At 44.7% G+C, this 17,046-nt stretch overlaps 1 protein-coding gene across 1 annotated transcript in view; it reads left to right on the plus strand.

Annotated features, from left to right (window-relative positions):
- Positions 1 to 16,607, plus strand: part of BIN2 (bridging integrator 2) — a 67,005-nt gene extending 50,398 nt beyond the window's left edge. The window contains exons 8-12 of the mRNA XM_060195360.1: positions 6,598 to 6,673; positions 7,548 to 7,630; positions 11,954 to 12,701; positions 14,535 to 14,600; positions 16,112 to 16,607. Coding sequence (XP_060051343.1) covers positions 6,598 to 6,673; positions 7,548 to 7,630; positions 11,954 to 12,701; positions 14,535 to 14,600; positions 16,112 to 16,141 — 1,003 coding nt within the window. The 3' untranslated portion in view covers positions 16,142 to 16,607. The remainder of the gene's footprint in view (positions 1 to 6,597; positions 6,674 to 7,547; positions 7,631 to 11,953; positions 12,702 to 14,534; positions 14,601 to 16,111) is intronic.
- The last annotated feature ends 439 nt before the right edge of the window (positions 16,608 to 17,046 follow it).

Here is a 17,046-nt window from a genome sequence, read left to right on the forward strand (position 1 = left end):
TGTGCAGGTATGGGGCCCCAGCAATAATCCTAGTGGTGGGATTGTGTGCAGGTATGGAGCCCCAGCAATAATCCGAGTGGTAGGAATTGTGTGCAGGTATGGGGCCCCAGCAATAATCCTAGTGGTAGGATTGTGTGCAGGTATGGGGCCGCAGCAATAATCCTAGTGGTAGGGATTGTGTACAGGTATGGGGCCCCAGCAATAATCCTAGTGGTAGGATTGTGTGCAGGTATGAGGCCCCATAAATAATCCTAGTGGTAGGATTGTGTGCAGGTATGGGGCCCCAGCAATAATCCTAGTGGTGGGATTGTGTGCTGGTATGGAGCCCCAGCAATAATCCTAGTGGTGGGATTGTGTGCAGGTACGGGGCCCCAGCAATAATCCTAGTGGTGGGATTGTGTGCAGGTACGGGGCCCCAGCAATAATCCTAGTTGTGGAATTGTGTGCAGGTACGGAGCCCCAGCAATAATCCTAGTGGTAGGAATTGTGTGCAGGTTCGGGGCCCCAGCAATAATCCTAGTCATGGGATTGTGTGCAGGTACGGGTCCCCAGCAATAATCCTAGTGGTAGGAACTGTGTGCAGGTACTGGGCCCCAGCAGTAATCCTAGTGGTGGTATTGTGTGCAGGTACGGGGCCCCAGCAATAATCCTAGTGGTAGGATTGTGTGCAGGTACGGGGCCCCAGCAATAATCCTAGTGGTGGGATTGTGTGCAGGTACGGGGCCCCAGCAATAATCCTAGTGGTAGGATTGTGTGCAGGTATGGGGCCCCAGCAATAATCCTAGTGGTGGGATTGTTTGCAGGTATGGGGCCCCAGCTATAATCCTAGTGGTAGGATTGTGTGCAGGTACGGGGCCCCAGCAATAATCCAGTGGTAGAAATTGTGTGCAGGTATGGAGCCCCAGCAATAATCCTAGTGGTAGGATTGTGTGCAGGTATGGAGCCCCAAAATAATCCTAGTGGTAGGATTGTGTGCAGGTATGGGGCCCCAGCAATAATCATAGTGGTATGCTTGTGTGCATGTATGGGGCCCCAGCAATAATCCTAGTGGTAGGGATTGTGTGCAGGTATGGGGCCCCAGCAATATTCCTAGTGGTAGGGATTGTGTGCAGGTATGGAGCCCCAGCACTAATCCTAGTGGTAGGAATTGTGTGCAGGTATGGGCCCCCAGCAATAATCCTAGTGGTAGGGATTGTGTGCAGGTATTGGGCCCCAGCAATAATCCTAGTGGTGGGATTGTGTGCAGGTATGGAGCCCCAGCACTAATCCTAGTGGTAGGAATTGTGTGCAGGTATGGGGCCCCAGCAATAATCCTAGTGGTAGGATTGTGTGCAGGTATGGGGCCCCAGCAATAATCCTAGTGGTGGGATTGTGTGCAGGAATGGAGCCCCAGCAATAATCCTAGTGGTAGGATTGTGTGCAGGTATGGAGCCCCAAAATAATCCTAGTGGTAGGATTGTGTGCAGGTATGGAGCCCCAGCAATAATCCTAGTGGTAGGATTGTGTGCAGGTACGGGGCCCCAGCAATAATCCTAGTGGTAGGATTGTGTGCAGGTACGGGGCCCCAGCTATAATCCTAGTGGTAGGATTGTGTGCAGGTATGGGGCCCCAGCAATAATCCTAGTGGTAGGATTGTGTGCAGGTATGGGGCCCCAGCAATAATCCTAGTGGTGGGATTGTGTGCAGGTATGGAGCCCCAGCAATAATCCTAGTGGTAGGAATTGTGTGCAGGTATGGGGCCCCAGCAATAATCCTAGTGGTGGGATTGTGTGCAGGTATGGGGCCGCAGCAATAATCCTAGTGGTAGGGATTGTGTACAGGTATGGGGCCCCAGCAATAATCCTAGTGGTAGGATTGTGTGCAGGTATGAGGCCCCAGCAATAATCCTAGTGGTAGGATTGTGTGCAGGTATGGGGCCCCAGCAATAATCCTAGTGGTGGGATTGTGTGCTGGTATGGAGCCCCAGCAATAATCCTAGTGGTGGGATTGTGTGCAGGTACGGGGCCCCAGCAATAATCCTAGTGGTGGGATTGTGTGCAGGTACGGGGCCCCAGCAATAATCCTAGTGGTGGGATTGTGTGCAGGTACGGAGCCCCAGCAATAATCCTGGTGGTAGGAATTGTGTGCAGGTAGGGGCCCCAGCAATAATCCTAGTGGTGGGATTGTGTGCAGGTACGGGGCCCAAGCAATAATCCTAGTGGTGGGATTGTGTGCAGGTATGGAGCCCCAGCAATAATCCTATTGGTAGGAACTGTGTGCAGGTACTGGGCCCCAGCAGTAATCCTAGTGGTGGGATTGTGTGCAGGTACGGGGCCCCAGCAATAATCCTAGTGGTAGGATTGTGTGCAGGTACGGGGCCCCAGCAATAATCCTAGTGGTGGGATTGTGTGCAGGTACGGGGCCCCAGCAATAATCCTAGTGGTAGGATTGTGTGCAGGTATGGGGCCCCAGCAATAATCCTAGTGGTGGGATTGTGTGCAGGTATGGGGCCCCAGCTATAATCCTAGTGGTAGGATTGTGTGCAGGTACGGGGCCCCAGCAATAATCCAGTGGTAGAAATTGTGTGCAGGTATGGAGCCCCAGCAATAATCCTAGTGGTAGGATTGTGTGCAGGTATGGAGCCCCAAAATAATCCTAGTGGTAGGATTGTGTGCAGGTATGGAGCCCCAGCAATAATCATAGTGGTATGCTTGTGTGCATGTATGGGGCCCCAGCAATAATCCTAGTGGTAGGGATTGTGTGCAGGTATGGGGCCCCAGCAATAATCCTAGTGGTGGGATTGTGTGCAGGTATGGGGCCCCAGCAATAATCCTAGTGGTAGGATTGTGTGCAGGTATGAGGCCCCAGCAATAATCCTAGTGGTAGGATTGTGTGCAGGTATGGGGCCCCAGCAATAATCCTAGTGGTAGGATTGTGTGCAGGTATGGGGCCCCAGCAATAATCCTAGTGGTAGGATTGTGCAGGTATGGGGCCCCAGCAATAATCCTAGTTGTGGGATTGTGTGCAGGTATGGGTCCCAGCAATAATCCTAGTGGTGGGATTGTGTGCAGGTATGGGGCTCCAGCAATAATCCTAGTGGTAGGATTGTGTGCAGGTACAGAGCCCCAGCAATAATCCTAGTGGTAGGATTGTGTGCAGGTATGGGGCCCCAGCAATAATCCTAGTGGTGGGATTGTGTGCAGGTATGGAGCCCCAGCACTAATCCTAGTAGTAGGAATTGTGTGCAGGTATGGAGCCGCAGCACTAATCCTAGTGGTAGGAATTGTGTGCAGGTATGGGGCCCCAGCAATAATCCTAGTGGTGGGATTGTGTGCAGGTACGGGGCCCCAGCAATAATCCTAGTGGTAGGATTCTGTGCAGGTACGGGGCCCCCCAGCAATAATCCTAGTGGTAGGATTGTGTGCAGGTATGGGGCCCCAGCAATAATCCTAGTGGTGGGATTGTGTGCAGGTATGGAGCCCCAGCAATAATCCTAGTGGTAGGAATTGTGTGCAGGTATGGGGCCCCAGCAATAATCCTAGTGGTAGGATTGTGTGCAGGTATGGGGCCCCAGCAATAATCCTAGTGGTAGGGATTGTGTGCAGGTATGGGGCCCCAGCAATAATCCTAGTGGTAGGATTGTGTGCAGGTATGGGGCCCCAGCAATAATCCTAGTGGTAGGATTGTGTGCAGGTATGGGGCCCCAGCAATAATCCTAGTGGTGGGATTGTGTGCTGGTATGGAGCCCCAGCAATAATCCTAGTGGTGGGATTGTGTGCAGGTATGGGGCCCCAGCAATAATCCTAGTGGTGGGATTGTGTGCAGGTATGGGGCCCCAGCCATAATCCTAGTGGTGGGATTGTGTGCAGGTACGGGGACCCAGCAATAATCCTAGTGGTAGGGATTGTGTGCAGGTACGGAGCCCCAGCAATAATCCTAGTGGTAGGGATTGTGTGCAGGTACGGAGCCCCAGCAATAATCCTAGTGCTAGGATTGTGTGCAGGTATGGGGCCCCAGCAATAATCCTAGTGGTAGGGATTGTGTGCAGGTACGGGGCCCCAGCAAATCCTAGTGGTGGGATTGTGTGCAGGTACGGAGCCCCAGCAATAATCCTAGTGGTAGGGATTGTGTGCTAGTACGGGGCCCCAGCAATAATCCTATTGGTGGGATTGTGTGCAGGTACGGAGCCCCAGCAATAATCCTAGTGGTAGGGATTGTGTGCAGGTATGGAGCCCCAGCAATAATCCTAGTGGTAGGAATTGTGTGCAGGTATGGAGCCCCAGCAATAATCCTAGTGGTAGGAATTGTGTGCAGGTATGGGGCCCCAGCAATAATCCTAGTGGTAGGATTGTGTGCAGGTACGGGGCCCCAGCAATAATCCTAGTGGTGGGATTGTGTGCCGGTATGGGGCCCCAGCAATAATCCTAGTGGTAGGATTGTGTGCAGGTATGGAGCCCCAAAATAATCCTAGTGGTAGGATTGTGTGCAGGTATGGAGCCCCAGCAATAATCCTAGTGGTAGGATTGTGTGCAGGTACGGGGCCCCAGCAATAATCCTAGTGGTAGGATTGTGTGCAGGTACGGGGCCCCAGCTATAATCCTAGTGGTAGGATTGTGTGCAGGTATGGGGCCCCAGCAATAATCCTAGTGGTGGGATTGTGTGCTGGTATGGAGCCCCAGCAATAATCTTAGTGGTGGGATTGTGTGCAGGTATGGGGCCCCAGCAATAATCCTAGTGGTGGGATTGTGTGCAGGTATGGGGCCCCAGCAATAATCCTACTGGTGGGATTGTGTGCAGGTACGGGGACCCAGCAATAATCCTAGTGGTAGGGATTGTGTGCAGGTACGGAGCCCCAGCAATAATCCTAGTGGTAGGATTGTGTGCAGGTATGGGGCCCCAGCAATAATCCTAGTGGTAGGGATTGTGTGCAGGTACGGGGCCCCAGCAATAATCCTAGTGGTGGGATTGTGTGCAGGTATGGGGCCCCAGCAATAATCCTAGTGGTGGGATTGTGTGCAGGTACGGAGCCCCAGCAATAATCCTAGTGGTAGGAATTGTGTGCAGGTTCGGGGCCCCAGCAATAATCCTAGTTGTGGGATTGTGTGCAGGTACGGGTCCCCAGCAATAATCCTAGTGGTGGGGTTGTGTGCAGGTACGGAGCCCCAGCAATAATCCTAGTGGTAGGAATTGTGTGCAGGTAGGGGCCTCAGCAATAATCCTAGTGCTAGGATTGTGTGCAGGTGCGGGGCCCAAGCAATAATCCTAGTGGTGGGATTGTGTGCAGGTATGGAGCCCCAGCAATAATCCTAGTGGTAGGAACTGTGTGCAGGTACGGGGCCCCAGCAATAATCCTAGTGGTGGGATTGTGTGCAGGTACGGGGCCCCAGCAATAATCCTAGTGGTAGGATTGTGTGCAGGTACAGGGCCCCAGCTATAATCCTAGTGGTAGGATTGTGTGCAGGTATGGGGCCCCAGCAATAATCCTAGTGGTGGGATTGTGTGCAGGTACGGAGCCCCAGCAATAATCCTAGTGGTAGTAAAAAAAAAAAAAAAAAAAAGATATACCATGGGATGATTATTTCCATTAATTAAGATGCCTGTTTCATGGCAAGTAAAAGTGTTTTAGGTGTGATTTTTCACATTAGAAAAGGAATCTGAACTGAAATTCTATTTTCACTGTAGTATAAAATATTCTGTAATGTAAAATACAGTTATAGTCAGAGCATTTTCTGTTATCACTTAGCCTTAGTCTACATAAAATGAAGCTTTTTAAATGAATACATGTATTCTAAAACATTAATTATGTGACTCCAAATAGAATTTAAATCTAATACTTTCCTTAAATATAAGGTTCTCCTCTTCATCTGTAGCAAAATTTCATTAGTATAGTTCCAGCTTCATAAAAGTCCAAGTATTATTATTATTGTAATTTTAAAGTCTTCAAAGCATTTTTATGTCAATTTCAGTATCTAGAACCCAAATCAGATAATTTCATGAAATTAGAGAATTAATCATCCTAGGCCAATAGTGTCTCATTTGTCCTTCCTGAGAGATAAGTGGACTCTAGACCTGCTTTTGAGACAGTCAGATAGACCCCAGAAATCCTGAGTCTAGTATATAAGGAACTGTTCTCTGAGAAACCTTGGCAGTAGTTGTCTTTGGCTTTAGGCTCTGACATTACATTTCAAAGTCTTCATGGGGCCAGGCAGTGGTGTGCCAGGTATAGTGCTCATGTTGCAATATGCAAGGACCCAGGTTTAAGCCCCCAGTCCCCACTTAACAGGAGGGAAGCTTCACAAATGATGAAGCAATACTGCAGGTATCTCACTTCCTTTCCCTTCCCTCTCTATGTCCCCTTTCTTTCTGTTAAATAAATAAATAACAAATTAATTAATTAATTAACAAAGAAATCCTGTGGTTCAAGCCCCTGGCCCCCACCTACAGAGGGAAAGTTTTACCAGTAGTGAAGCAGGGTTGCAGGTGTCTCTCTGTCTCTCTCCTTCTCTATCTCCTCCTCCCCTCTCAAGTTCTTTCTTTCTCTATACAATAATAAATAAATAAATAAATCACAAAGAAGTCCTTGTTACCATCCCTCACATGTATTTTGTTGTTTCGTAGTCGAATTGGCTGTTATGTGACCATCTTTCAAAACATTTCCAACTTGAGGGACGTCTTCTACAAGGAGATGAGCAAGGTGAGAGAAATCTGGTCAACTTAAATATGCAGGTAGGGTTTTCTAATCAGTGAAAAGTATCCCTGTTTTGCACAGCCTCATCAACTATACATATTGGCACCACACTTCCCCCCTTTTTTCTCACTGTGAATAATAACACTTAACTTATTGTGTTGAACCATCTGAAAGCATATATAAATACTACCAGAGGGCCTTTTCCAGCTACATGAACGACTGAATGTGCATTCAGGCTTCATTTTCAACTGAATAAATGAGACCTAAAAAAGAACCTGAAATAGGGAACCAAGTTGTGAAATATCTGTCATTTGCTGCTGGGGAGGGAGGAGAGTAGTGTTTAAACACAGGTCATTAGGCAATATTTAAGCCCAGCTTAGTTTCTTGGGTAGTTGATCTTGAGTAGGCCCAGTCCTGGTTAGAGAGAGGCAGTCATAGAACATGCTGTCATCGGGTCTTTCCTAGTCCTGGGAGTGTAAAATTCCTTCTGTTGTGGTATTAATTATACTACAGGTTTACACATATTCCTCTCTACAGTTTCTTTGGCTAAATTATAATTTATCTAGTTAATATAACAATGAGTTTTCATTACCTGGGTCACCTGATGGAAACTAGAACTTTAAACATCAGTTATGGACCCAGCCTTGAGGGAACTACTAATCTGATAGGAGAGATAGGACATAAGACACAGACAGGGAAGAGGGGGTGTCAGGATAGGACCCTGGGAACTAATACTAGAGAGTAGGAGGAATTTTATAGTTTAAAGTTGAAAAGGAGGGAGATTTTCGCTCTGGGGAGCTGTCTGAATAAAAGGAGAAAAAGGGTAAACCTATCTCAAGTTCCCATCTGGCTAGCCTCCCATTCTTTTTGCTGACTTTAGCTGAACCACAATCTCTATGAGGTGATGAGCAAACTGGACAAGCAACATTCCAACAAAGTCTTTGTAGTGAAGGGACTGTCAAGGTAAGCAAGTTCTTTTCTGCTCTGCTTGTCCTGTGTGAGAACATATTCAGAACTCTGATCTCTAATTCAAACTCAGACTTTTCTTTTTATTCATGTGCATGTTGTTTATTGTTTCTATTATGCCCCCATGCGATTTCCTCCTTTAATGAGTAATTTCAGCTATAAATAGAAGTAAAAAAAAATAATAACACAACAGGATTCAGGAGCTAACACATTGAGTAAAGTACATGCCTTTCCATGTATGAGGCACCATGAATAGTATCAAAGGTAATTCCACGGACAGTGAAGTGATACTGTGGCATTTCTCTAAGTATGTAGAATTAAAAAAATTGAGTCAGGGAGGTCACTCAGTGAGATCAGTGCCAGGCTCTTAATTAATTTCCTACATAAAAAATCATCATAGGGAGTCAGGCGGTAGTGCAGTGGGTTAAGTGCAGTTGGCGCAAAGCACAAGGACCAGAGAAAGGATCCTGGTTCTAGCCCCCGGCTCCCCACCTGCAGAGGTGTCGCTTCACAGACGGTGAAGCAGGTCTGCAGGTGTCTATCTTTCTCTCCCCCTCTCTGTCTTCTCTCTCAATTTTTCTCTGTCCTATCCAAAGACAGCAACAACAACAATAATATACACAACAGTGATTAAAAACAACAACAACAAGGGCAACAAAGGGGGGAAAAATGGTCTCCAGGAACAGTGGATTTGTGGGGCAGGCACTGAGCCCTGGCAATAGCCCTAGAGGCAAAAAAAAAAAAAAAGAAAAAAGAAAAAAAGAATAAAACAAGTAAAGGAGCTGGGTGGTGGCGCAGCAGGTTAAGCGCACATGGTGCGAAGCGCAAGAGCCAGAGTAAGGATCCTGGTTCGAGCCCCCGGCTCCCCACCTGCAGGGGGTTCACTTCACAGGCAGTGAAGCAGGTCTACAGGTATCTGTATTTCTCTCCCCCTCTCTGTCTTCCCCTCCTCTCTTGAGTTCTGTCTGTCCTATCCAACAACAACAACAATAGCAATAATAACAACAACGATAAACAAGGGCAACAAAAGGAAAAAATTTAAAAAGTAGCTATACATCTGTCATCAAATTTAAGAAATCAACAACTAATATATCTAACTGAAGAACTGAAGTTCTCCATGTCTCTTCCCCACTCACTTTTTCTTCTGCCCCACACCAAAACTGTTAGAGCTCTGAACTCACAGCTGTGAGATTCTGAATTTACTCCCTAGCACTGTAGATGTCAGGGTAATACTCTGGCTTTTCTATATGTATCTCATAAATTAAAGCAAATAAATCTTACCAAGAAGATAATAATCACTAAAATATTAATATCAGGGCCAGGCAGTAGAGCACCTGGTAGAGTGCACACATGACAGTGCACAAGGACCTGGGTTCAAGCCCTAGGTCCCCATCTTCGGGCTTCATGAGTGGTGAAGCAGTGCTGCAGTTGTTTCTCCTCTCTCTCTCCCTCTTTTAACTCCCCCTTCCATTTCAGTTTCTCTCTGTCACTATCCCAAATAAATAAGTAAATCAAATATATTTTGGGAGGCCAGGAGGTGGTGCACCAGGTTAAGTGCACATAGTGCAAAGCACACATAGTGCGAAACTCAAGGACCATGCAAGGATGGATCCCCCCTGAAGGAGGGTCGCTTCACAAAGGGTGAAGCAAGTCTGCAGGTGTCTCTCTGTCTCCCTCCCTCTCTATCTCCCCTCCTCTCTCAATCTTATCCAATAAAATGGAAAAAAAAAAAAAAGGCCTCCAGGAGCAGTAGATTCAGTTCTCACATACCCCAGCCCTAGTGATAACCCTGGAGGCAAAATAAATGAATAAATAAAATACACATATATATTAAGTCATTAAAATTATTATCTTAAATGTTTACTGTTCTCATCATTTGTTTTTACTTTTTAATTATATATATTCACACACAGAAAATATATTTTGTATTTTTAAGCTTTTCTACAAATGTAATTATACTGTATGCCTTCTTCTGTGTCTTTTGTTTTTAAACATTTTATTAGTGATTTAAGAGTGGTTTACAAGATTATTAAATTACAAGGATATATAGTTCCATATCACAGCACATTTCTGTCTCCTACACCCACTTCCACTGATAACCACTATAGTCCTCACAGTCTTTGAGGTAGTTTAAAATTCGGCTAATTCTGAGGGGTTTTTTCATTCATGTGTTTCAGTTTTCTATATTTCACATCTGAGCAAAAAGATCTGCTAACTTTTTTTTTATTATTTTTTCCCTTTTGTTGCCCTTGTTGTTTTTCATTATTATAGTTATTGATATGTTGTTGTTAGATAGGACAGAGAAAAATGGAGAGAGGAGGGGAAGACAGAGAGGGGGAGAGAAAGACAAACACCTGCCTCACTGCTTGTGAAGTGACTCCCCTGCAGGTGGGGAACCAGGGGCTTGAACCAGGAGCCAGGGGCTTGAACCAGGATCCTTTCATCAGTCCTTGCACTTTGTGCCACGTGCACTTAACCCATTGCGCTACCATCAGGCTCTCAAGATCTGCTAGCTTTTTACACCTCCTTACTTCACTAAGCATAATCACCTCCAGTTCCATCCATTTTGTTCCAAAGGATACAATATCGTCTTTTGAAACCGCCCAGTAATATTCCATTGATAAATATGAATGTGTATATATCCCATAACTTCTTTATCCAGTGATCCATTGATGGGCATTTAGGTTTCTTCCACAGTGGGAGACATATGTCCCTCTGAGTTCTTTTGTTTTCTTAATTTAGTATTGTCTGTAAGACTTAACCTTGTTGCATGACACTACTCTGATCTTCCCTGTTATTAAAGGATGCCATTGTATGACTAGTCCACTAGTCTCCTGATAAAGGACATTTGGGTTGTTTTCCAATTTTTCAAAACAATTACGTTTTATATTTCTTTTGCAAACAATCAAGAGTTTCTTTAGGGTGTATACTGAGAATGGAATTGCTGAGTCATAGTCTCTGTGTCTTTGGGTTTTGTCAGTCTTAGTAGGTACTGCCCTTGCCAAACTGCTTTCCAAAGTGATTGCTCCAATTTGTAACCTGCCAGCAGTGCAAAGCCTTCACTGCTCTCTACTCTTGCTGCATGTGATGTTGCCAGATTTCTTAATTCTTCCACAACATCCAGCACACTCAATAAATACCATAATCAGCTTTTGTTACTTATGGCAGGTGTCTTCTATGAAGTCACAAATGAGCACTGAGTTAGTGAATGTTGAACCATTGCTCCTTAGGGGTAACACAGTGTTAGATTCCTGTGAACCCCTGATCCCAACATTTTCCTTTCTTTTCTTAATGTCTGTTTGTTTTTATGAGAGAAGGAAGGAGTGGCAAGGGGGAAAAGAGAGACAGAGAGACTGACCAAGACCAGAGCTCTGCTCAGCTCTAGCATATACCAGTGCTGGGAATTGAACCTGGAGCTTCAGACATCCTATGCTGAATCACTGAACTATCTTCCCAACCCTCAAAATTCTCATTAACTTTTAACAGTAGAGAACCTTGTCTTGTGTATGTTTCTGGTTTCTTTAAAAAAAAAAAAACACTTATATTATTGATGCTTTAATACTGAACTCACAGTCAACAACACTGTAATTCATGTTAGAACAAAGTCTGTCAAACATTTTTTTTTCTCTCTTTGAGGCACATCACAGTCTTGTTCTTTGACAGCACTTTGGCACCATTCTTGGAGAACAGTTTAAGCAGCTAAATCACAACAACAAAAATCACATCAGTGCAAGATAAATAAATAAATAGATAAATAAAAGTACAAAGGACACATTTCCAGTGTGACTGCTGAATCAAGGCAGGGTGTTAACCATTAGAAATGCTCACCTGGGGTCGGGCAGTAGCGTAGCAGGTTAAGTGCAGGTGGTGCAAAGCGCAAGGACCAGCCCCGGCTCCCCACCTGCAGGGGAGTCGCTTCACAGATAGTGAAGCAGGTCTGCAGGTGTCTATCTTTCTCTCTCCCTCTCTGTCTTCCCCTCCTCTCTCGATTTCTCTCTGACCTATCCAACAACAAACGACATCAACAACAACAATAATAACAACAAGGGCAACAAAAGGGAAGAAAAGAAAAAGAAATGCTCACCTGCCTTCCTTTTTCATCTGTTATGGGTGTCTGGAAATGACTATAGAAACACCAGTTGTGTTGATCTGGGGGTTACACATCTTTAGGGAGTAAGTGAATTTGCACATACATAAACCACACGATCATGAATCTTTATTTACCCTAGGGAAAATATTGTGTTATCATTTGTTCGGGGAGGGTCTAGATTACTTCTGGATTTTAGCTCTTTTAAATCTGAATGTTTTTCTCTTCTGTAGTAGCAGCAGGCGCTCTTTAGTCATCTCTTCCCCAGTTGGAGCTTCTACGGTGTCTAGTCCTCTTATGTCACCTACCAGTCCTTCTTCACTTTATCTGAAAAGTGAGAGGGGATCTATCTCAGCAAATGAAGAGCTGGCTCCTGATCCGGCCCAGGGAGAAGGCAGTGCTGAGAACAAAGAAGAGCCCATAAGTAAGGAGGAAACAGACGATGAAGAGTCTGAAGCAAGCTCCTCTTCTGAGGAGGAAGAGTCTCAGCTAACCTGCAATGGCCTAACCCAGGCCCGACCTGCTCCCAGTCAGAGTAGCGAGTCTCAGGAGGAAGTTCTCCCTGGCTCTCCAGCTCCATCACCAGGCAGAACCTCGAGCCCTACAGAGCAGCCTTCATCTCCCCCAGAAGTAATCCTTCGAAACCGAACCTCAAGTGAAGGTTCTGAACAGCCAAAACAGAAATCCATCCAGAGGGCCTCAGCACCCCCAAGTAGGCCTCCTCCACCCAGAACCACTCCCAGCCCCAGGTCTTCCTCAGGGAGCATACCCACTAGCCCTACAGCCTCTGAAAGGGATTCACCCAGCAGCCCCACGGCCTTGTTGGGAGCTGAGACTCCAAGTCCTCAGGCCTCCTTAGAGTCTGTTCATGATCCACAGCTACCAGAAAAACAAGTAAGAACTCCTAAGGTCAAAGAAAAGGAAAGCACGGACAATCTGAACCCAGAACTCAGTACTTCGCCTACCTCAGTGAACTCTCAGGTGAGGATGAATCTGACTGAGTGTCTGTTTCCTTTTGTAACCTCCATCTAAGTCATCATTAGAGTCACATTGCCCTGCAGTTTCTCAGATTTTAAATCACTACAATTTATTTTTAACAATATTTGTATTTATATTACTGGATAGAGACGGAGAGAAACTGAGAGGGAAGGGAGGAGATAGAGAGGGGAAGAGACAGAGACACACCTGTAGCGCTGCAGGTGGCGACCAGGGCCTTGAACCTGGGGCCTTTCACACGGCAATGTGTACACTTAACCAGGTGCGCCACCACCTGGCCCCTATTTTTGAATTTTTTGTTAGTGATTGAATAGTGGTTTATAAGATTATGAAATTCCAGAGATATAGTTCCGCACTTCACCCACCTCCACCATAGTTCTCAGAAAGTCTTCGAGTTTGGTGGCAGCGGCTTCTGCTTCTTCACTATCTTCTTCTGTTTGTAATGTGCCGCATTTCTCCATATTCCACATGTGAATAAAATCATCCGGCACCTCCTTACTTACTTCAGTAAGCAGTTAACCTCCAGTTCTACCCATTTTGGCCCAGAGAACACAATATCATCTTTTTTTATTAATATTTTTATATTTATTTATTTTTCCCTCTTAGAAATCAGTTCCCTTTTAAAAGGGTGAATTTTGATCCGGGAGGTGGCACAGTGGCTAAAGCACTAGACTCTAAAAGGGTGAATTTTATAATGTATGAATCAAACTTCAGTGTTTAAAGATTTAATTCTAAACTGTTGAGTAGCAAGCCTGTCCCCTGGCTTAGCCTACACAGGCCTTCCCACACCCTGGGTTCTCATCTCACAGCCTAGAACTTTTTCCCAAAAAAAAAAAATCATTATAGCATTTGGTTTGTCTAACTGCTGATCATAGACTATAATTGTCAGAGTTATAGTGCATCTTTGAGGCAAGTTAGTCTAAAAGTGGTGGGTAGTAGTTTAAAAACCTATCTTTAGGGGCAAGGAGATGGTTTCATGGGTAAACCTTACCATGTTTGATACCCTAAGTTTATTCCCTGACACCACATGGGAGCACCATGGACAGTAAGTACAAAGGGAGCTCTTTGGAGGTAAGGCAGTAAGTACACTGATATTTTTCCCTTCCTCTCAAAAACAAAATTGAATAAAATGCTGGGCAGGGAGGCCAGGCCGCTCAATTATATGTGCAAGGCCAGCACCGCGTTAAAAAAAGACAAATCTTTAGGAAAAAGAAAGACCTAGGGTGAGTCTAGATAACATTATGGTAATGCAAAGAGACTCTCATGCCTGAGGCTCCAAAGTCCCAGGTTTAATGCCCTGCACCACTGTAAGCCAGAGCTGAGCAGTGTTCTGGTAAAACAAACAAACAAAAGAACTATATATTCATACCATTACAAATTCTTAAGCATGCAAACACAGTCACATAGATCACAAGATGTCTAGTCATGGAAACAGCTGTGGAATCCAAAGACCCAGTTTTACCTTCTGAATCTTGATTTTTTTTTTTTTAACCAGAGCACTGCTCAACTCTGTCTTATGGTGGTGCTGGGGATTGAACCTGGGACTTCAGAGCCTCAGGCTTGAGAGTCTCTTTGCATAACCAACATGCTATCCACCCACACCCCAATGTTGGTCTCTTAATCAGTGAAAAAGAATGATAGTAACACCTTCTCTGGTGTCTTTATGATATAGTGAAATAGCATTGTATATTTGCCCTATGTATTTATTTTCTTTGACCCTTATAAATTGTAAGGCATTACAATTTATAAAAATCCCTTCTAAGCCAAAAGGCTGGAGAGGTTGAGCCATACTCACTGGTGGAACTTTTCCTTTTGTAGAACCAAGATCATGTCTCTGTGGTTCCAGAAGAAAGTAGCAGCATAGCACCTGAGCCTCAAGAAGAGGTAAGGAGTGTGGTCTGGGAGGTGGCACAGTAGATAAAGCGCTGGATTTTCAACCATGGGGTCTTGAGTTCGATCTCTGGCAGCAGATGTACCAGAGTGATGTCTGGTTCTTTCTCTCTATCTTTCTCATGAATAAATAAATTCTTTTAAAAAAAAAAAGAGGAAGTAAGGAGATGAGATTAAACAGAGAACAAGATAAGTAGTAAGTCTGGGCATTGGGAAGATAGAGATTTGATTACTGGCTTGAATTATCGCTATGGGCTACAAGAATCCAGCAGTATTCTTAGATATATTATGTAATATATTATATATAATATATATTATATAATATTATATATTATATGATATTATATATAATATTCTTAGATATATATAACAATATCCTTAGAGCAAAGAAAACCAGATGGGAGCCTGATAAACCAAGAGCAAACCGGGACATTATCATTTCTTTTTGTCTGCTCCTCAGTACTTGGCCTTGAACTCTTGACCTCATACATTAACCCTATCTCCTAAGTATTTATTTTATATTTATGTCAGAATTTATATCAGACACTGAAGCAAGGGTCTCTGGGGAAGGAGGAAATGGAACAGGCTGGGAGAAGGAGGGGATTTTGGGGTCCCAATGCGTGATGGATCTAAGTTGGAGGCGAAAAGGTTTTGCAGACACAGCATGGGGAGATGAGAATGGTACTCACATGTCAACAACTGTACTATAAAACCATTAACCTCCCCAATCAATTAAAAAAAAGTTTTGTTTTGTTTTCAAAAATGAGTTGAGGGACATACAGAAAGCATATAAACATACACATAATACATCAAAATAAGTATGAATGACCATGACATAAAATGGGCCATGAATTGGGCAAGAGCAAAAATCCATTCTACAAAATAAGATAACTGAGGATGGACCACAAAGTTTGTTCCAGACTTTTGAACATCCAAAAGGAGAAAAAGCCTACTAGGTTCACCCAATTCATTATGCCTGATTCCTTCAGAGGACAACTTTGCTACTAAGAAGAAAATTTTTTCTTGTAAAAGCCTCATAAAGAGGTGCTGAAAATTTAATAACTAATATGTCACATCTTTATGATAATCCCCCTAAACCCAGCTTTATTACCTCAAAGCAAACTGAGTTTTTTCTTTTTTTTAATATTTTATTTATTTTCCCTTTTGTTGCCCTTGTTTTTTATTGTTGTTGTAATTATTCTTGTTGTTGTTGATGTTGTCGTTGTTAGATAGGACAGAGAAATGGAGAGAGGAGGGGAAGACAGAGAGGGGGAGAGAGAGATAGACACCTGCAGACCTGCTTCACCACCTGGGAAGCAACTCCCCTGCAGGTGGGGAGCCAGGGGCTCAAACCGGGATACTTCCTCTGGTCCTTGCTGCTTCGCGCCATGTGCGCTTAACCTGCTACACTACCACCCGACTCCTGAAAACTGAGTTTTTATCCTGCTTGATTCAGCTGATGGGAGGACAGGTCAGCATCTAAAACAATCTTGTTTCCTTTTCAGGTGTCTACAGTGCAAAATACAGAGCTCTGAAGAGGAAGTGTCGTGACCTCCCCATACACACACCTCCCCAGAGAAGCTCCTCAGCTAGTGGAGCTTAAGATGTATAGGTCAAAGGGATGCAAGATACAGTTTTCATTTTTAGGTTCTCAAAGTTTGAAAATTGATGGTCTCTGAAGGCCTAGCCTTAATGAGGAATAGACTGAGGAATAGACTTAGGGGAGGAAGACAGGAAGAGAGGTAAGCTTGAGAGGAGAAACAGACTCATGAAACATTTCGTTCAATTTTAGTACTGTTAGAATAATAGTAAGGCTTTATATACAGGCAAGCATGACTATAAAAAGCAAAAGCATCTATAGGCACAGACACTTGTTCAAGACACAGATAACTATGCACACTCCGAAGACAGTGAACAAACCTTTTGCTTACCCACCCATTTTACAAAATTTGCAGCCAAAAGCTTATTTTCAGACTGTTCAATAAACTATGACTCAGATTATGTATGGATTCTTTGTTTGACACAGGTATTTGTTCCAGCCCAGCACACTGTTCTTCATTTAGGCAAAGTTACCTATTCTGCCCTATGTGTAGAAAGCTTTGGTCACATCCCTGACCCACACCCGCACCCCACCTCCTGCCAGTAACAGTAACTGATGATGCCCAAGGCACGGTCCTCTGTCTTCATTCCAGATGCTAACAATGCATACCCTCTTCTTTGGTTAAAAAGCATATATAAGGGGGTCAGGTGGTAGCGCAGCAGGTTAATTAAGCACATGGTGCAGAGCACAAGGACCAGCGTAAGGATACCGGTTCGAGCCCCTGGCTCCCCACCTGTGGGGGGGGGGTCGCTTCACAGGTGGTGAAACAGATCTGCAGGTGTCTGTCTCTTCCCCCTCTCTGCCTTCCTGTCCTCTCTCCATTTCTCTATCCTATCCAAC

Source organism: Erinaceus europaeus, chromosome 7, assembly GCF_950295315.1.
Source record: "Erinaceus europaeus chromosome 7, mEriEur2.1, whole genome shotgun sequence".
Lineage (NCBI taxonomy): Eukaryota > Metazoa > Chordata > Mammalia > Eulipotyphla > Erinaceidae > Erinaceus > Erinaceus europaeus.